At 41.9% G+C, this 22,361-nt stretch overlaps 1 protein-coding gene across 1 annotated transcript; it reads left to right on the forward strand.

Annotated features, from left to right (window-relative positions):
- Nucleotides 1-1,640: 1,640 nt before the first annotated feature.
- LOC124141715 (twinkle mtDNA helicase-like) lies at nt 1,641-21,777 on the forward strand. Its single transcript, XM_046509784.2, has 14 exons — nt 1,641-1,786; nt 2,859-3,778; nt 6,295-6,382; nt 7,529-7,679; nt 9,676-9,848; nt 10,106-10,262; nt 10,794-10,915; nt 11,594-11,765; nt 13,373-13,507; nt 14,016-14,089; nt 14,774-14,888; nt 15,387-15,572; nt 16,452-16,580; nt 17,500-21,777. Exons 2-14 carry the CDS (start codon nt 2,887-2,889, stop codon nt 17,656-17,658), a joined length of 2,553 nt encoding a protein of 850 aa, XP_046365740.1. The 5' UTR covers nt 1,641-1,786; nt 2,859-2,886; the 3' UTR covers nt 17,659-21,777.
- Nucleotides 21,778-22,361: the final 584 nt, after the last annotated feature.

Raw genomic sequence — 22,361 nt, forward strand, 5'->3', positions numbered from 1 at the left:
CTAAAGCTACTGAATTTTCAAGTGGAAAATATCAAGTACATTTGTACCATATGGGCTAGTGTATGCATCAATATTATGTTGAACTTTAAAAGCTCATAGAATTTTGCATCTTGTGAATGTGTGTGCACGTATGCCATCCAAAAAGCCAGGTACTTGCGGAGAAAACAGAAAAAAAACTTTGAATTATGGTATTCCTCCTACGAAGAAATGTAACATATCGTATCAGTATGGTAGCCCATGAAGCCCCTGTCAGGTATGCACGTGCACAGTAGGGAAAGATTAGCAAAGATGGTCCTGATCATGAAAAGAATGAACCTTATCACCTAGGGCCCCGTTCCACAAAGCAATCTTAGCGCTACGATTGTCGTAAGTCTATGTTAAAGTATGGAAGTTATGATCACATCAGCGCTATGATCGCTTTGTGGAACGGGGTCCAGGTGAAAAGCATTAATACAGTGAATATATTTCGTCACATGCACAACTAACAAAACACAGTTGTTTTAGTAAAAACCTCTGTTTATCCAGTTGACAGTGAGTGAGTGAGTGAGTATGGTTTTACGCCGCTTTTAGCAATATTCCAGCAATATCACGGCGGGGGACACCAGAAATGGGCTTCACACATTGTACCCATGTCAGGAATAGAACCCGGGTCTTCGGCGTGACGAGCGAACGCTTTAACCACGAGGCTACCCGACCGCCCCCCAGTTGACAGACGAGAGAGTGAATATGTCATCTGCTAGCAAACTATGTTTACTGTTTGTAGGTCGCACTTGAGAACGAGGCTTGTTTTTACGGGGAAAGTTTTCAATGACAAAATTGAGGCCAAGCTCCCTCACTGAAATGTCACTCCTCATTACTCCGGAAACAAAGATGAAAGATGAAAATAATATTTTGTCACACATCATAAAATGCAAAATAAGACACACAAGTGTGCATAAACACATGATCTGATTACGACGATACACTCTTAACTTTTTTAGTTAATACCGACACTTTAACGATTTCTTTGTTAGACACATGTGCGCTAACAGTGAGTAAACTTTACATTTTTTTCATATAGTCCCACTTTCTCTAAAAGCAATACATGCTAAGATTATGTTTTTTCATAAATATACAACAAAAAACACAACCTACTGAAGAACATTTTTATTAGGATAAGAGTAAGAAACTCGCCTGTCGCGCCTTTATTTCAGTCTAATTAAAATCAGACCTAAGTTCTCCCTACCGCTTTATTTACCGGTACCCAGAACTAAGATCTGATTTTAATGAGATTGACGTTTATTTATACAAGGCGCACGTGAATTGATAAGTTTGAATTTTCCACTGTAAATAATGTAAGCATTGACAAGTTTTAAATTAGCTATAGCTCCATTCTATTGTGATAAATATTATACACTGGAAGAGTGCTAAGCCACTGTAAGTAAATTTTAAGAAAACATTAGTCATTACTTTATTGTTTTTCGAAATGGGCGTTTCTTACGCCATAATTTTACGTCCTTTCGGGGGTGCTCGTACGTCTCAGGCTCTACACTAATATTGTATAAAGCCATTCGTTTTGAATTTTCTATATTTTTGAATTCACAATATTTTTCACTGTGGTCTGCATGAAAGTAAAACGAGAGGAGAGTTACCTCCCTTGCTAGTCTCGGGTGCATTCTGGCGGGCTCAGTGCTCGTGGTATCAGATGGCACGAACATTTCTGCAAGAAGCACCTTGTAAAGGGCTGAAGTGAAACCATCATGCACGATGACAGTTGTTGCTACAGATTGTTTTGAAAATGATGAACGTAAGTTGGCCAATTGCAAGCTGAAATAGAACTTCACTCCTGATATTAGTTGAGTTTTTGCTGGTGTAGATTTGTAAACATCGTGCATTTATGGGAATGACATTCAAAAGTTACACGTGATACATTACCAGTTTGTTAACGATCGGATCATTTACGTCGGTGCGAAGGTTGGACTTTGTGTTGTCTCAGCATTAGCTGCACTAGTCTGCAAGTCAGTGGCAGTGTCAATGCACTTATTGCATAATCCAAGTGGTTTTTTTCTAATGCAATTCATGGACGGACGCCATTGGCCATATTTGTCCAACTAGTCCGCAGTTCATTGAAAGACTTCCGCCCGTATCCCCCCCCTCAGAAATATATACGATAAAAAGCAATTAGCGGCAATGCATGCCTTGGAGGGGTGATACCGGCGGAAGTCTTTCCCGGTTGTGTCTATCGCTGCATTTTCTGTTAATATTGGTGATCTAGTTCGTAGAGTGGATCCCAAATATGGTCTGTCTCAGATTTAGAAATCTTTTATGTTTGGGATCTTGGGAGTAGTGCACTTTACCGGGTGCACTTGTTCAGATCCAATTAGCGGTGTCGAATGCCCTTCGCCGGCACACCGGCTTGGCTAATTAATGTGTTAATTAGCTGACGCTCTATCACATGTAATCACATGTAATCAGTGCTCGTTTAACGGGTCATTAGCACCCCATTAACATGCATGCGTAATCCAGTAAACAATGAGTTGTGCATGCATGTATCGTCACACCCGCGATTGTTTATATCAACATAACTGACCAATCAGATGAACCAGATTAATGCTTGAAAAAGTAAGAATTTATGGCTAACCCTTGCCCTAAGCAAGCTAACCCTAAGGACCAAAAAGGGGTGTTGGATCTTGAAGCGAGTGTCACCGGAGCATGAGGCACGGTAACGGTATAGCGAGACAATGGTGGCACTATAGAGTGGTATTTGAGCGGATGGTAGTGCTCGGGCTGCGACCAGTAAACTGCATGGTTGCCGGATCTTATATATCATGATATATATATGTTATTACATTTGACTTAAGAGTATTGTCTATTTCCAGGAACATTGGATCAGCTGTTGTAGATGATATGAAAGCTAACCAGCAAACCATGAAGTCCTGCCCAAGAATTGCCAACGCAGCGTACATCAAGAAATATTTGATAAGGACAAGTGTTCACTCAAACTCCCGCACAAACACATGCTTAAATCACCATAATGAGAGTTATGTGTGCAACACACACTTGCGTAATTTGTATTACCAGGTACAAAGTATTATCAAACAACAAACATGGACTGAATATCCAAAGTATCACTGTAGAAATGATGGTTTTTCCTGTACATTTCAAGAGGCTGGAACTCAACCCAGATGTGTTCGAAGCTTCCATAGTAATTCAAACATGTGTTGTGATGATATCACCATCAGTCTTTGTCAATCAGACATAAGTCTGACAAGAGGTGTCTGTGACATTGATGGACATTTAGATTGTCAGTCTGATTATTTGCAGTTAATGGGATCCACAGCTGCCAGAGTTTCTTTAAAGGAACAGACTCTTTCCTTGTTCTTCCTGAAACACACTTGCCATCCTACCTCCTTTACGTCACGGTTAAAACCACATCTATGTTCAGTGCCTTTGAGGAATATTTCCACACATCAGGGCTTACGTCACTCTAGTCTTTCACGAATATTTTCACGCTATAACAGAACAAGTTTAAGTGCAATTACAAACCAAAGAAGTCGTGCATGGCGTTGTGCATCACCGACTGCCTGTCTACCTCATTATGTTCAATGTCGACATTTTACAAAGAACATCAACTTTCTTGAAGAGGATGTTGTGACTACGTCCGAGATTCAGAAGTTCTTGGCGGAGAGTGACATGAAGTTTGAACAAGGCTTCACATGTTTCATCACAGCCTGTCCTAAATTAAATAAGAAGAAAGGATCTTGTGCAACAGATAAATTGTATATTAATATGACAACTGGTAAGTACATATGCTTACTTCTGTAGTACACTGGTGGAGGGGCGGTCTGGTAGCCTAGTGGTTAAGGCATTCGCTCGTCACGCCGAAGACCCAGGTTCGAATCCCGACATGGGTACAATGTGTGAAGCCCATTTCTGGTGTCCCCCGCCGTGATATTGCTGGTATATTGCTAAAAGAAGCGTAAAAATAAAACTCACTAGCTCACACTGGTGGAAATTGGGTAGCCTAGTGGTTGAAGCATTTGTTCATCAAGCTGAAGGCCTGGGTTTGATTCCTCACATAGGTACAATGTGTGAAGCCCATTGCTGGTGTCATCACAATGATGTTCCCGCGGCGTAAACCCAACTCTCACACACTCAACACTCAAGATGTCTAATGCCCCTTAGGTAACTTGTGCAGAGTTCTCTTCCTTCGTATTTCCATGGTCGCAGATCTTGGTTTCTTTTGTTTGTTGTCTAACGCCGCACTCAGCAATATTCTAGCTATATGACGGCAGTCTGTAAATAATCAAGTCTGGACCAGACGATCCAGTGACTGACATCATGAGCATCAATCCATGCAGTTGGGATCGATGACATGCATCAACCAAGTCAGCGAGTCTGACCACCCGATCCTATTAGTTGCCTTTTACGGCAAGCATGGTTTGCTGAAGACCTATTCTACCCTGGATCTTCATGGGTCTCCTGATCTTGTCTTGATTATGAACCTTGGTGTATTCGCACCATAGTACTCCTGGGTGGTAAAGGTACCCTAGTCACTTTGTGCTGTCCATCCACATTATGTTTTGTAACCTAGGTGTTGTTCAAAGCAGTGGTAAGCACATCTCACTCACTATATGGGGTGTTTAATTACTGGGTCCACATCACCCTACATACCTGTATACTGTGAAGATCTGGGTTAGAATAGGTCTTGAGCAACCCATACTTGCTGTAAAAGGCGACTAACGGGATCGGGGGGTCAGGTCTGCTGACCTGGTTGATGCATGTCATCATATCCCAATCTGTGATCATGTCAATCACTGGATTGTCTAGTCCAGACTTGAATATTTACAGACGGACCTTGTATAGCCTGAATATTGCTGAGTGCGGCATTAAACAACAAACACACAAACCAACAAACACAGCAGCCTTTACTTGGCTTTGAACTTTTGTCTGACTAACCCTTACTTGTCACCACAGCATCTATCTTTGAATGTTCTCAGTACCTCTCAGCTTTATTTACCATACTGCATCACAGACGTCTGAGATTTGACATATTTAGACCAGTTTATCATGTTTATCATGTTTATGCATCTCTGTCTCAACTTTGATAAATTTATGGGACCAAGTTGCAACCTGGTTTTGTCTGGTGCAACTAGGTTTTCATGTCAACATACACCTGGTGCAATTTAATCAAGTTCCTGAAACTGCGCCCTGTCCTGGGCTTCACCATGTTGCTTGTTTCCTCTCAAACAGTTGGTCCTGAAAACACATGAGAGTACATGGGTTAGATTGTTGACTTTGTGTGCTGGCAATTAGGTGCCTCAATCTGGCAGTTTGGGCTCAAATCCTGGACAGGACCCAACCCCCCATAATACGAGAATCTCTACTTTACTAAGAAAGTATTTTATCATCCAAAACTGGCTCCCACAGGAGATATCGCTTGGATGAGATCAAGCGATATCTACACTGTAGATATCGCTGCAATGAAATACATCACATTTGCAGACCATTGTGATGTCACTGGTTACCATGACGTCACAATCAAATGACATCACTAATGGCTCTGCTACTGAAGCTGTTAGCAGTACTTTTTACACTGAAGACACTGCTAATTACTGTCTTCAAATTGAAAAAGTTGAAAGAATGATGTTGGATGATAAATAAAATCTCACCCTCGTGTCTTTTGATATCAAATATATCAACACGAGTTTATAAAAGTGGAAAAATTCAACTCGTGTTGATATATTTGATATCAAAAGACACGAGGGTGAGTTTCTCTATATCCCAAATATAACATTTGTTAAAGATAGATCTTGATAATCGGTCAGATCGTCTTGACCGGACGCCACCATTTTATTTGAAGCAATTGCAAGTGATATGAGAGGTGGAATACGGTGGTGGGGGTACATAGAAGGCACATAACTTGTAATAGCCACTGATGGCGCTACGATCGAGTCGAGAAATTGCCAGGCCAGCTCGGCAAGGGTAGAAACTGGACTTTTAAAGACTGTTATCTCCCTTGCCTCGGGAAGATGGCTTGTAGGGTGTTACTTTATAACCTTCAGGATGTATTTAGGTTCGTGTTGACTACAGAGTGACATGTGCTGATGCTGTTATTTTGTATGTGAGGAGAATTGTGAGTTCTGTTGTAGTCCTACTTATTTTGATAGTATTCATGCCGGTCCTTGGGACTGACTGTGTCTGATATTCCAGGTTATGTTTTAACGTTTAAATAATGGAAACACTGCTATGTGCGCTCTTGTATTCCTCATGACTGTCTTGTCGTGGTAATGTCCACTTTGACCTTGTCGACAGGTCACTTCCTGTGTGGGGCGTGTGGGAAGCTTGGTGGCTGGCATGAATTGAAGGACAACATCTCGCTCACAGCAAGCCTCAAGAAAAAGTAAGTCTTGTACGAAGTCATCAGGGACAGACATGGCCACAATACTGTTACCATTTTGAAAACAAAGTAGTATGTTGACACACATGCACACTCAGAGAGAGGAATTTGATACTGAACCCTCCCTTTAAAACTGCTGGATCCGCTGTTGCCAATAGTCATTCTAACAATGAACAAGTAAATCTGTTTTAAGGCTTACTGGTGTCCAAGCTTTAGCCTTGAAAAGCATGAATAGGGTTTGATGTTTACCCCACAATGGCCTAAAAAGGTACTTTTGTGGTGCCAGTTTTGCATGAACCATGGTAATTATCAACTAAGTGCTAACGGTGAAGTGACACCAATACACAGGATATTCAAAGTCCTTTTACACGCACTTCAGTGACTTTGTTCACGCACGCGAAAAACCGGGTCTTGCAGTAGGAATTGAAAATCCACATCCCAAAGAGGCCACCCTGACTGATTATAGTAAAAAGGAAAAAGTCCAAAAATGAATGGGGAACCAGTTGGTGTCTGGTCTTTAATGATTAGCGCAATGTGATTAGGAACAATGTGATCACAGTACACAAGTCTGTTTAGTCTATTAAACATTGCTATTTAACAGTAACGTGTGTGTCTGAATAAGATCCTGTTGACTGAAATATGAGGTCTTCCTTATTTAAGTCTCATTGTAATACCTCCATGTTAGCATGATGAGATCTGATTGGTCCACATGGTCTTGATTCAATACTGTGTATCCCGCCTTGGAGAGTAATACATTTCTCAGCAGGGAATAAATCTCTTGTACCCCACCATGAGCAAGTTAGGCTGAATGTGGATTTCTGAGAGGCAGGATAAATCCGCTTCAAGCAAAGACCCGCACGCTTTATCTAAGTCAATGGAAGTCACATGACACATCACAAGATAACCTCGGCTCAATCTATCAATTTTGAATTAGTGTTAATTCTTTTACAGTGTCACATGAGAACATGTCGGTAAGATAAATTCGTTGTAGCAGGTTTTATACCACGAGCTGTAGATGGGATGCATAAAACCCCATGTACCCTCGTGATCCTGCTACAACTTATACTATAGTGTAGACTGAAGTGGGTGCCTGTCTTCCAGGCTTTGGGTCAGATTTGCAGGCATTATCAAGTCATGTGTTTTCTGCAGAAAGATCTACGAGTGCTTCAAGGACGTGGACAGTGTGCAGCATCTGAAGAAAGACTTGTCTCGTGTGATGGAAACTTGGTCAGACACCCTGCCGGTGAAGGATCTTACAGAAGAACAAGTGGAGCAACTCCGAAGTGACCTGGATTGCCAGGTAGGGGAAATAACTCTGTTATGAGCTGGTCTGGGGGTCGACAGTATTTATTGATAATTGATTACACACAACCAAATGTTTTCTTGTGACTTCTATAGTAACATTGTATTTTTGAAAAAAAATAACTAAGCATTCAACAGCTACTACCTGTACGTGTGTGCACAGTTTGGCCTCAGAGCAGCAATGAAAACAAAAAAAAGGACTCAGCCAGTTCCTTTTCTGAGTACAGGAAGCTAAATACACCACCCCCAGTTCCGCACCAAATGTCAGCTACTTGAAAGTATCTGTGGTCACATTCAGCATAACTCATCATGTTGAAAAAATATAGAAAACATGGTCAGTTTTAATAACTGGATGGATGTACATTTAAAAGACATAAAAATCTTACACAATATCCTCCAATCACAGCCTGCAGATATCTCTCGATCTGCACTGAAGGCTCCTTACGAAAACCGCACTGTCCCAACTGGTTCTGTTTTGGTGAAGTAGAACCTGTATTCCAGGAGAAGCCACTTAACGACTCGTGCCCCACTCGTGGCCATTTTTGCGATTGGGTTCCATCTGAATGCAAAAGGGCATACCGTATAAAGCGACCCCTCGTATAAGATGACCCCCCCGTACATGCCTTCAAAATCGTCCCAAAATCCTATACTCCGTGTATACAGCGACCTGGAATGAAGCACATCACATGTGTGCACACAAACCTTATATTTGTAATAAAAATATGTTTATCTTGCGTTGTTGTTTTTTCTATGATGATTGGTCGCGTGCGTAACTCCAGCACACGTCGCTATTTTGTGTTTACACGGTGCAACACCAAATTGGTGCCAGTAAAATAAAATTCATTTATGAAGTAATAACATAAGAGACAGTGGTGAGTAATTTAATTGCCTATTAACTATGTTGTAACTAACTAGGCTTATGTTTGCTTCACATTCAGCTTGTTTATTCCACAATCACTTATCCGCACCGTCTCCAACAGTTGTTAATACAACTGTTAAAACAATGGGAATTGATTTCAGCTTCGCTGGTTGTCACATGTTAGGTCACATGTGCAATATGCAAATTCTTACCGGTACTTCCGGCTCTCTACTCACAGATGTTGATTGTTTTACCGTGTCAGCTGGTTTGACAATCTGGATCGGGGCGAGGATCATTTCAACTTTATTTGCAGAAAAGATTTAACTTTATTCAAGGAAAACAGATACAAATCATGTTTATGTTTGGAAATAGTTATTGGAACAGTTATTTAGGACGAAATACAAAGTTTTATTGTAAAATGCTGGGCTGGCTATTGGACACCGGTTGACATCGCCAGTGGAAGCTGAAAGTGAAACAACTGGAAAAAAAATGTAAGATGTTCGACTCTGTGTATAAGACGACCCCCCTTCTTAGCCCCCTCATTCTAGGTAACTAAAAGAATCGTCAACTCGTTGTGTAATGATTCACTTACCATGCTTACATTTCCCTCATATATCAAAAGTATTCCAGATGCTATTTAAACACATGGGGACTTACAGTAATATGTGTTCAGTCATACAGTATAATATCTCAGGTTTATTTGTAGATGCAAGACATCATAATCACAAATTATTCCTGGGGGATTCTTTGACCGGAGTGCTTGAAGTCATATGCGCTTTCTGCTTGGTTTGTCGTGTTTTCGCACACAACATTCATCAATACGGGGACGAGTCTTCGTGCAGGTTACGGAAAGGGGAGAATGGTGCCGATTGATAAGGGAAGCAAACCTGCAGTGACCTCTAAGGTAGGGGGAGACAACTTGTCGTGAACAACTACAGATGAGACATAGGATCCGACCAACTCCCATATTATCCCACCTACACCAGAAACATTACATTCATCAAGTGTAGGATTTCAATCTAATCCAGTATTTAAACCAGAGTTTGTGAATGTTTTATAGCATGTTATCTGCCACACAATTCGAGTAATATTGGCATTTGAAGAAACTTAACTGAGTTCCCAATTTCTATTTTAGAGTATCAACAAGTCGACTCTGGAGAAGTTTGGAGTGCAGTACAATCCTGAGAACCGATGCCTGGTGTTTCCCTACCACAATCTGCATGGGGAGGTGCTGGGCCTGAAGAAGATTACTTGTAGACTTGCAGAAACAGATGGCGCCAAGACGCTTCGAGAGACATCGGTGCCAAGGTACATTCAGTAGGAACGAGGAGATTCTTGCTGCATGTTGTTACTAATTTTTAACAATTTTATGTCTTCATTTTTGTTTATATTTGTACATAACAAAGTAGACACAATTTATGGAGCTTACGGTAAAGTCGACGTTTCGGTACAGACTCTCTGTGCTTGAGTGTTGCGGACCGATGTAAGGTCCATGTCTCATTCACTTGGATTACAACACATGAAATGTAGTGCTGTGTGTGAAACTTGTCTGGACTTCCTTCCAGGACTGGCTCCCTCGGCTTGTTTGGCTGGAACACCATTGGCGCTGATACCAAAGAGGTTGTCATGACAACCAGTGAGCTGAATGCCATGGCGGCTTATCAGGAAACCAAGGTACCAGCGCTGTCACTGCCACGGGGGTATGCAGTGTTAGCTCAAGAGGTGAGTTGTGATCAGAATTACCCTTTTTGATCTCCATGGAGATGATCTGGTGAGAGATGATGGTCTTGTTGTGAATGTATTCCGACTTGTTCTGAAGCTGGCTGTTTTATGTGGAACTGTAGCTGCCTGTTGGGGAAGCAGGGATACAATGGGTTCCCAGTGTCCGTGACTTGAGGAGAGGCATGGGTGGTCCAGTTGTCTTAATGGATCAGATGCTCAGACTCAGTGATGTCACAGATAGCGTTTCATTGTATGTATGCTGATGGCGTAGAATAGGTCTTCAGCAACCCATGCTTGTCGGAAGAGGCGACTAACGGGATCAGGTGGTATGACTCGCTGACTTGGTTGATGCATGTCATCATATCCCGATTGCGTTAATCGATGCTCATGATATCAATCACTGGATTGTTTGGTTCAGACACAATTATTTACAGCTCGTCATATAGCTAGAATATTGCTGAGTGTGCCGTTAAACAACAAACAAACAAAAATGCAACAACCAAGTTTAAAGTTATCCCGACTCGCTGCCAGGTGCTACCCTCTCTGGAGAGGTTCAAGAAGATCCTGCTGTGGTTCGGAGACGACATCCGGGCGTGGGCGGGGGCCAAGCAGTTCGCCAACAAACTCAACAACAAGAGATGCTTCGTCATCAGGTGAGCACCGCTGGACACTGGTCAATGGAGCCGCAGTAGTTCCCAGGCATTTCTGTTCCTCATGCTGGTTGCAGGGCTTGAAGTCTCCCTCCTCATAGGCTTCTGTTTGTTGTAAATATTGCGACAAAACCCTTTCCATATCCAATAGAAATCTCTGCATAAAGCACACAATTGTATGATTCCGACTATATCATGACCATGTGTTTATAAATCACTATCACATAGTGATGATATCAGGTGTTCTCGAAAAGGTGAGCGTATCCTGCCCCACCTGTAGTACCTGTCACAAACAAATGCAAAGTCAAGTCAATTGTTCACCTGAAAAAACACGGGAACATATGATATGAGATAAAATAGGGAACTGCATCATTTTTGTCACTGATAAATTCATCCGTGGGGATAACGGGTTAGGGTACATCCCCACTGACGTATGCCTTTCGGAAGAGGCAAGAGTTAATCAATTAGATGCTCAGACTCAGACTTGGTAACATATCATCATCATACCCCAATGACGTGGATCATAAGTGAACGTGAATCCCTGGATTTGGAATCCAGATGTGATTATTTGTAGGCATTTTGCTTGAATATTGGTCAGTGTGGCGTGAAACGTGTTAAACAACAAAGTTTAAAGGGGTATGATGAATGTTCTGGGATCAAGACTTACATGTTTCATCGCAGACCTACGGCAGAAGACCCCAGCCCGTTCCGAGCTTTAAACCAAGGGCTGCGTCTGAAGGCCATCTTGTCGAAGGCGAAGCCGCTCAGCCACAAGTCCATCGTGTCCTTCCCCCAACTCCGACAGGAAGTCTTCTCCGAGCTGGCCCACGTGGAACAGGTCTCGGGGGTCAAGGTCAGCTATACGGTTCTCATAATTCCCTGTATCACAGTTCCAGGGGCATGTTTATAATACAGTACACTACGTTTATAACGAACACGCTTATGACAAACTGTTCTTGGTTCCATCCATCCATGCTGTATATGCTATATATATATGCTTATAGGAACTGACCGCCTCCGTGGAAGAACGTCCGCCCGGAGAGGGGAAGGTCCGGGGTGCGATCCCCGGCCGTGTCACACCAAAAGACGTTAAACAATGGTACTTGTTACCCTGTCTGACGCTTGGCATTAAGGGCCTAAAACAAGGACTGGTCGGCTTGGAGTCAGTATACTGTGTCCGAGTGGGGTATTCATGTTAAACTGCGGAATGGTATCTCAGTGGGCTGGCACTATAAATTGGCATCAGTCCAGACTAGTACAAGCAGCACGTTGCTATATAAGTACAATAATGTTTGTCCCTTTGAGTTTGTTATAACCCTAGTTTACTGTACGTGCCTTGTGCCTGACTGACACATTGAGAAGTGATTTTGTAGCAAAATGTTCATTGTATGAAGCCATGGGTGAATGAACCTTCATAACAGTAAACTGGACAAACGCATGGACCATGAACATAGATAACTTATGAAGTTTAATCGACAGTATGGTCCACAAAGTATACATGACATATTTTTTTAAATGGATTACAACTTCTTTATATCCTTTAACGTTTCAGAGCTACTTTTGCCTCTTTGTCAGGTAAATACGGAGTAAAAGTATGGAGCTGAACAGGTTATTATAGATTTCATTGAAAGGAAGGGGGTATCTCATAGTGAAATGACATTCTCAAACTTCAAAGATGGATCAAAGTATTCTCGTTTGCGCTCATAAATTTCAAATTGCACACTTAAATATCTTCATAAGTAGCCTGTGGAACACTTGAAAAAAACACATGATCATTGTCTTTACTCCGTTGTATATATATATATAGTCACTGAAAGCACTGGTATAGGTACTTGTGGATCCTAGAGACTGTCGGTAATTAATGTGTGCGGTCCCAGGGCTACCACTGTAAACTGAATTTGTTTCAATTTTGCAAACTGCTTTACCAAGTGCGCCATATGCGAACATTAAGTGATTGATATCATGAGCATTGATCCACGCCACTGGGATACAATGATACCCAACCGAATCACCAAGGCCGACCACCCGATCCGTTATGTAGCCAAGAACCATAGGCACAGGATGTTGGAACATGGTCAATGTAGGGCACCTGTCATTGTAGGGCACCTGTCAATGTAGAGTAGGGCACCTGTAAATGTAGAGTAGGGCACCCGTCAATGTAGAGTAGGGCACCCGTCAATGTAGAGTAGGGCACCTGTCAATGTAGAGTAGGGCACCTGTACATGCAGGGCACCTGCCAATGCAGAGCACCTGTCAATGTAGAGTAGGGCACCTGTCAATGTAGAGTAGGGCACCTGTAAATGCAGGGCACCTGCCAATGCAGAGCACCTGTCAATGTAGAGTAGGGCACCTTTCAATGCAGGGCACCTGTCAATGCAGAGCACCTGTCAAAGTAGAGTAGGGCACCTGTCAACGAGGGCACCTGTCCACACATTCATGTATGTTGTCTGTCTGTTCCAGTGGCGGCGCTACCCAGCCTTGAACCGTCTGTTGAAGGGGCACCGCCGGGGGGAACTGACTGTGTTTACCGGTCCCACAGGGTCGGGGAAGACGACCTTCATGAGCGACTACTCCCTCGACCTCTGCATGCAGGGGGTGAGTCCACATACACCTCTGACAATGATGCACAATCTTTAACAGTGTACATTACATGTGTTATGGAGTGGATGTTACACTGAATTTGGACATTCATTTCAAATTGGCCACCACTTAGAAAATGACGTTGTGTCGAAATTAGTTGTGTCAAATTCCCTGTTGTCTCGAACTAATTTGGGAGACCCAAGTGTAACATTCCCTTGATGTCTCGAAACCAAGGTCGGGTAGCCTAGTGGTTAAAGTGTTTGCTTGTCACGCCGAAGACCTGGTTTCAAATCCCGACATGGGTACAATATGTGAAGCCCTTTTCTGGTGTCCCCTGTCATGATATTGCTGGAATATTCCTAAAAGCGGCGTAAAACCAAACTCACTCACTCACTCACGCACGCACGCACTCACTCACGAACTCACGAACCCACAAGGTTCGACTGTAATGGAAACCTCTGTGTTGTATAATTGGTGCTATTTTTGTTGTATTTATGTAAACTAAAGGTTCTCTCTTTTACAGGTGAACACGATGTGGGGTAGCTTTGAAATCAACAATGTTCGACTTGGCAAGATGATGCTCACCCAGTTTGCAATGTACGTTTACGAGGACTCGTAATATTTGTTAGGAGCTAATATATGATGATGACGACCCGTGAAGATCCGGGGTAGAATAGGTCTTCAGCAACCCATGCTTGTCGTAAGAGGCGATTTTGCTTGTCGTAAGAGGCGACTAACGGGATCGGGTGGCCAGGATCGGTGACTTGGTTGATGCATGTCATCGTATCCCAATTGTGTGGATCAATGCTCATGATGTCCATCACTGGATTGTCTGGTCCAGACGCAATTATTATGGTCGTAAGAGGTGGGTGGTCTGACTTGGTGACTTGGTTGATTGTGTGTCATCTTACTGTAACAGAATGGATTGTTGCTCACAGTATCGATCACTTGATTGCGTAGATCGATGCTCATGATATCAATGTCTGGACCAGATTCGATTGTTTACAGGCCGTAATGTGTCGTCATGTGGCTAGAATAGTGCCGTATGTGGCGTTAAACAAGAAACAAACAATGCTATTGTATTTAGGACATGTTTTTGCACATTAGATATTAATTCACATGTTTGACACAGATAATGATCATGATGGAATGTGTTGACAGGTGCTCTGTGTTGACATCTATTCTGTATTGACATCTATTCTGTGATGACAGGTGCTCTGTTGACCGCTATTCTGTGTTGACAGGTGCTCTGTTTTGACATCTATTCTGTGTTGATTTCAGGAAAAATCTGTCCAAGAACCTTCACGAGTTTGACCACTGGGCAAATTGGTTTGAGGAGCTTCCCATGTTCTTCATGACCTTCCACGGCCAGGAGAGCATCAAGAGGGTCATCGAGGTGAGCACCTGACCCTTGTGTAGTTTCATGGTTTACCTGACCCTTGTGTAGTCTCATGGTTGAACATGAAGATTATCATCAGGATAAAACAATGAACAAATCAATAATACAACATGCAGTAGAACAACACCCTACTTTTAGGCCTAAATAATAAATATAAAGTACTGGTAAAGGCGGATTAAACTGACACCCCTCTTAGGAGCTGAACCAATCAACATACTCCTGGGACTTTATTCGCAACAGGATCTTTAGTCTGTCCACTGCTTAGAAATGTTCAAATGCTGATCTGAATCAAGGAGCTGGGAAGTTTGATTTCTTTTCACAAAACATTTTCACAATTATTTCAGGACATTGAGACGTACAATGAATATTTGTGTTTAAAACTTGAGGAACAAATTATTTTTCTTTAAAAAATCCCAGTTCTATGAAGTTATTTTGAAAATATTTCAAAGTGTTGTTACTCTTAAATTTACTGAATGTCCTGTCTTCTGTTCACAGACAATGTCCCATGCCGTGTATGTCCACGACATTGCCCACATCATCGTCGACAACCTGCAGTTCATGATGGGCGTCAATGGTGACATGACGGATCGCTTCACCAGACAGGATATGATCATTTCGGCCTTCAGACGCTTCGCCACGACAATGAACTGTCATGTCTCCCTCGTCATTCATCCCAGGAAGGTGGGTTTTGTTCTTGTAAGGAACCTGGGGCTAAGAAGCCCCAAATAATCCATGCCCTGCTGTCAGGGACTGTTATTCTGAAGCTCAGGTGGTGGCAGTGTGGAGGATGGTGTCATGCGTCATGCTACTACAGCTTTGCCTGGTCCAGATTAACAGACCATCAGATTCAACTTGAATATTACAGACCATCTTCCCGAGGCAAGAGAGTTAACTGACTTTAAAAGTCCAGTTTCCACCCTTGCTGAACTAGGCTGGAATCACTGGGCTTGATCGTAGCACCACCAGTTGCTATTACCAGTTATGTCCCTTCTAAGCCACTCCTATGGACCAATCAGATTCCACCTCTGGTCTCACTTACGTTGCTTCACACAAAATGGTGGCGCCCAATCAGGATGATCTGCTCAATAATCAAGATCTATATTCTGAAAAAAAACCGGGTCTTCCATCACGAAATGCATCAAATCACGTGAGCACCTTGATTAAAAACATGAAAAGATTTGGAAAATATCTGTTGACAATGAGTTGGCGGTGCACATGCTTTGCAAATCCTGCAATCGATCGAAATCTGCACGACAGTTTACGAACCGGATTTCGATTTCGGTGTGTGATTTTGATTGGACTATGCATAGACTCGTTAGTCCAGCTACAATGTTACTCCATAATACCAGCCTAGTTCGGCAAGGGTGGAAACTGGACTTTTATAGTCAGTTAACTCTCTTGCCTCGGGAAGATGATTACAGACTAGCATTAAGCAACTTTCACTTCACGGGCGTATCTGATAGGGTGCTGGGTGTCCATCATGGTAAACAAGTTGATAAATACAGGTCTCACCTACTCTTTCACTCACTCACTCACTCACTCACTCACTCTGTATCCCAGGAGAAGGACACGGATGAGCTGACGACGGCATCGATATTCGGCAGCGCCAAGGCTTCCCAGGAGGCCGACAATGTCCTCCTCCTGCAGGACAAACGACTCAGCTCTCTGCGGGGACGGAAGTATGTGCAGGTGAGAGGTCACGTCAACTACATGCAGAACTGACCCGCGAACATCCGGGGTGAATTGGTCTTCAGCAACCGATTTGTATGTTTATGAAGACTCGTAATATTTGTTTTGAGCTAGTACATTGGATGATAACCCATGAAGATTCGGGTAGATTAAGCAACCCATGCTTGCCATAATAGGCGACCATGCTTGTCTTAAGACAGACTGCTGTTATATAGCTGGAATATTGCTGAGTGTGGCTGGCTGGGTTTCTGAAATAGAATTATTTGTACTACAAGCTGGTCGTTGACTTATTCCTGAGACAAGGCAGTTAACCGACTGTAAAAAGTCCAGTTTCAACCCTTGCCAAACTAGGCTGGAATAATTGTGTTATATTTTAGCTGGACGAGTACAATCAGAATCGCATGGGGGGAAACTGGACTTTTACAGTCATTTGACTCCCTTGCTTGAAGATGGTCCTTGAATGATTATCTCCAGCTAATATGGGCGATGGAGTAGCCAAGTGGTTCAAGTGTTTGCTCTTCACTGGCCTGGGATCTATTTTCCACTTGATTTTTATTTCATAGCCCATTAAGTGTGCCCACGCACGCACGCACTCACTCACTCACTCACTCACTCACTTTGGGGGCACAGGTGGCCCAGTCGTCTAAGGCGCCGCGATTCGCTGTGCAGAGTTGCATTCCTTGGGCACACCAGAAACCTATGATTGTGGGTTTGAATCCCGGTTGGCTCTGATTATGTTTCTAGGTTTGTCAGCACCATACCCGTGCTCGTGGGTTTCACCGAAGTGGTAAACGTCTAAGACCTGCATCACTTAGGGCTTTCCTCCCACATTAAGCTGACACGCCGTGATATAACTGGAATACTGTTAAAAGCGGCGTTAAACCCAACTCACTCACTCACTCACTCACTTGTGTCCCAGGTCACCAAGAACCGATTTGACGGAGAGCTGGGGATCATGCTGCTGAAGTTTGACAAGGAGTCTCTGAGTTTTGCCGTCCGAGACAAACCTAAGAAACCTGACGGGAAAAAGCAGGAGGAAGTGGAGGAAGAGAAAGTTGAGAGTGAAGAAAACGTGTAGCCATCGACTGATCCTCCAGGCGAGATTAGTTCCCACTGCATGAGTTCCAACGTTGAAGAGTTTTTGTTGATGTTTCTGGTTGATCAATGAGCATGATGAGAATACTCGGGTTAATTATTTGCTTGATACAAAGTCTTGTCGATGAAGATGGAATGTTAAAGTTTGAACTGTCGACTTGATCTTTTGAAATAAGATACAATATTCCTCCTGTACACGTTCTTCAAAAACTTAGGATTATGGCAATTTGAATTTATATTTAACCCCTCTTGATGAGGAGCAAATCTTGAGATAGGCTATTTCATGTCTGATGGAAAATGGAAATTTTCAGCAGGACTGGAAATATTCTACTTTTCTTAAGTGAGACCTAATTTTTTTACATATTTTGATTAATTTACTTGATAAGTTATTTGATAAATTTACTTAAACATTCATCTATAGAGAGTTAATGATTTGAATGTTTATGCTATCAAGGTCTGTTTGAAGCCATGTCACCATGGTTACACAGAAAACAGTCCATAGAAGCGACTGGCTATAAATCAAGCAAATATTCACCCTGGTATGACTGACGTATGTTATGGAGGAACAGATCTTGCAGGCGAGATCTTTTTTGTTTCAGATTTTGGTGCTTAGATTTCTTTATACAACACAGCATTATAGTACATACATCAACAACGTCTACCTGTATCAACGTCTACCTGTATTTGTAGGTGATGTTTAGTGGTTAATTAGCAATGTACACCAGTGGGATGCAAGATGTCTTACTGCAGGGATTTTTCCAGGATTCCAGGCAAAGTTTCCTTGACAACCAAATTTGGAAAATCATTATTTTGTTCATATTTTTTCAGAGGTATTTTAACATTGCATTCAATACAACAATGTTAAACTAAGCATCCTCTTTAAGTCAATTAGACCAAACCATAACAGCATGAACTGGGAAGTGTTTAATTCCCATTTGGGAATTTTTACTGACATTTGCTGCAGACTGAGGCTGAATATTGTCCTCTGTTGGTGTGGATACATCCCTGTAATGCCAGCATCAAGTAACCCTGCTGTGTATAAACACTTATATATATCTGTCATGTGTTAACAAACCAGACTCACTGAACGCTGGTCTGGTGACTGGTGTTATTTGCTATCTGTGTGATGAGATTAATGGGAGATGTACTCGTTAGTTTTTGTGAAGATGTTGGGGTTCACACAGGCTTGAAAAATCCTTGAATTTAGGTTCTGCCTTAAAAACGGAAACTGTTGGAGACATTTCCTAATAAGTCCCCATATTCAAGATCTATATATCGACAGTAACTATAGAGTTATCCCCCCTTCTCATGATAATCTGCTTCAATTAAGACTATTTTCCTGACTTCATAATACAGTGAAGGAAAGGTGTAAAGGCAGACTCTATACTTGCATATGCAGGCAGATAGTGGATCATGTTTAGAGTTTAATTTGTATTGAATGGAAGGGGGGGGAGGAGGAATTAAGCCATGAATTTTTGTACAGAAATTTTGTACAAATCCATACACATTTGAATTCGACGTACAATTTTTTTCATACAATATTTTTTATTGAGAAACAAAACAGTGGATGCAATTAATTACCACTGCAATTCCTAGGGGAAGGAACAAGTATGGCTGTTTGAATCATTAAGTGTAATCATGTGTAGATTGCTTGTTACATATCTAAGTAACTGACATTTCTATTTTGCTGAAACACTCGAGCGTCTGGCTGATTTTCTCCAGTGTGGCATAGAAAGCATCTGTAACATGCGAAAGGCTTCTGAACCTATCAAATGAGGATTTAATTTTCTCAGAAACCAAGTGAAGTGTGAAGCATCCATCTTCCTTAGGCAGGGGAGTTAACTGACTAGAAAGTTCCAGTTTCCACCCTGGCGTACTAAGCTTCTTTCTTTCCGGATGGAAACTGGACTTTTATAGTCAGTTAACTCCCTTGCCTCAGGAAGATGGACACATCTTGGTGCCTGAAGCCCCCATGTTCATGGCCAGAGGCCTGTTCCACAAAGCGATCGTAGCGCTACGACCGTCATTAGCCTGTGTTAAAGTATGGGAGTTAAGATCGACCCAAACTTGCTACTGAGGGTAATGGACCCCAAAATACAGAGACCCAGGTAAATACCTGGAAACACAATTCATAGCCTTTGATAAGTTGCGTTGACTCAGTTGGATGTTTGTCCGAGCAGTTCTCACCTTCATCAGAAACAAGAGTTCTGGGTTATGTACAATTCACATATTTTTGTGCAAAACATGATGTAAAGAACAAACAAGGAATGCTAACAAAATGTAAGATTTATTAGTGGAGATGACAAAGCAGTTATGTGATAAGTATACAAATAGAAAAAATATATTTAGATTTGACTAAATCTGACCAATATATATATGAATGAAAGGTTGAGGGATGAACTACCACTTTCTGTGTTCTCCCATGTACCCTGTGAAGAACGCTTTTTTGTGGTCGTCACTGATGTCCTCGCGGTCCGTCTCGGGTCACTCGAGGCTGAAACACAGAACATGCTCTTAAGAAAACTATATATAGCACATAGACATTATTAATATTGGGACAGCAAGACAAGTTATTGGCTTCCAACAAATGGGTTGCCTTTTAAAATATTCACTGATGAATTAAATTTGAAATATGTTATTTTATTGTTGAGGTATAAATACAGGTAGATTAGTGTTTGAGAAATCACTTTAGTGACTATCATTAATATACAACAAATAGATTGTTGTTCATGTACGCTGTGTGGCTAGACACGTTTGGTGGATTGAGCCTGATGGTGGTAGTGTCAGTTCAATGTTATAACATACTCATCGGTTACATTTATCAACTTGTTAATACTAGTCTCTGTTTGTATGAAGGTTTGTGGGGTGAGCTTTCTGGCTGATATTTGTTTCATGATGTAGCCCAGGGGTTGAAAAATTATTTAAAATGTTACTTGACCAAGGGCAAGTATGACCAACATTCTCTCTTGCCCTATTTTAAAATGTACTAGCCCAAAATCAAGCTAATAAATTCAGTAAAATGTTACTGCTGCAGAACTGAGAATAAAATTCTGAAATTTGAACATCCATCAATAAACGTTCTCTTACGATTGCAAGCGTGTATGTTTGGGTACTTGAAACAAATGGTGCACTTCATGACTTTCGCTGTGTCATCATACGCAACCCAAGGAAACTGGTCTTTCCACCCAGCGATGAATGTTCGTTTTCGTTTACATTCGTCATACTTCTTATTCTTTGCCGATATACAACTTTCGGAATTTCCCTCTGCCTTCCTTTTAAGTTCGTTCCCACCGCCAAGAAACTTAAAATAGACCGCTGAGACATGATCGGCCATGTGCGGTACTGGCAATATAAATTGTTATTGCAGATACCCCTCTGGGTGCTAATGAGGCAAAGGGAGACTACTCTGTCCTTTACTAGCTTACTTATTTGAAACAACAGATTTACTTACAGTGATCCCTCGCTATTGCACTCTTCAATATAGCGCTAACTCGGTTATTGTGTGCGGTAACACATGGTTCCCAAAACTTATATACACTTTTAGTAAACTCAAGTCACTGACACGATGTCATTTCCCCATCGCAAAAACATTACCACCTGCACGCAACACAGGAAATACCTTAAACAAATTCCGCAATTAAATCCAATTATTACTATCTGGTTATAAAAAAATCACGTTTGTACCTTGACATATGTTTGAAGCATATTTTGTTAATTTTATTTAAAATTTCATTCAATACAGTTTAGATCAATTTTGCCGAAATCGTGCGTAAAGGGGTCGATAGATCGCACAACTCGCCGTTATTTACAGCAACCACGGTCAGGTTATCGCTATTGACGCCTCGAATGAACTTTAGTTGACAATGAAAAGAAACACATATTAAATAAATGCCATACTTTCACTCGTTAAAGTCAAAGCTAGGCCTAACGAAGCATCTAAAGTCGGAAAATGTTTCAATCTCGCGTTACAATTTCCAAGAAACATGTGCCATATATGGAAGTGTTACTACGATTTAACAATGAAACAAGCCTGGTTCTCGTTGTTGACCTGCCTGACATCGAAATGTATTAATCCCATTGGTTGACTGGCGTAGCTGTATGCAAATTAATTGTCAGTCTGGGACACTAACAAAATATTAACCAATCAAATACCGTAACATGATCACATGATTACATTCGCGTGAAACTTGACCCAGTTCATTTTGTGTGCTCTACTTGTCCACGGGCATGCTAGAAAACGTATATTACACGCCCGACATCTAAACCTTACTTGGCACGGGCGTCGGGCAATGGTATTTTTCAACCCCTGTAGCCACATCTCGTCCAAGTTGGACAGTGACAGTATCTACCACCTGCTGGGTTCTCCCAACTACCGTGTAGATCAGACTCTGTCATTGGAATCTGTGCAACCCTCTCTCCTGCTGGGATCCTGACTCTGGTCACTCGAGGCTGAAACACAGAATGATGTTCAGAAAACTATATATAGCACATAAACACTATAAATAGCGGGACAGACAGGACAATTTCTTGCCTTCCAAGAAATGTGTCTACCTCTGTCATCTAATTTCCTTGGCGATTCTTAAAAACTAATAACTTACCCACTGATTACGTCCAAACACGAATGCAACATCTCACCGCCAGTCATGAAATGCCCTGACCGGCTGTGAAGGTGACGGTGTGAGCTAT

Source organism: Haliotis rufescens, unplaced genomic scaffold (genome assembly GCF_023055435.1).
Source record: "Haliotis rufescens isolate VD_foot unplaced genomic scaffold, xgHalRufe1.0.p SCAF_56, whole genome shotgun sequence".
Lineage (NCBI taxonomy): Eukaryota > Metazoa > Mollusca > Gastropoda > Lepetellida > Haliotidae > Haliotis > Haliotis rufescens.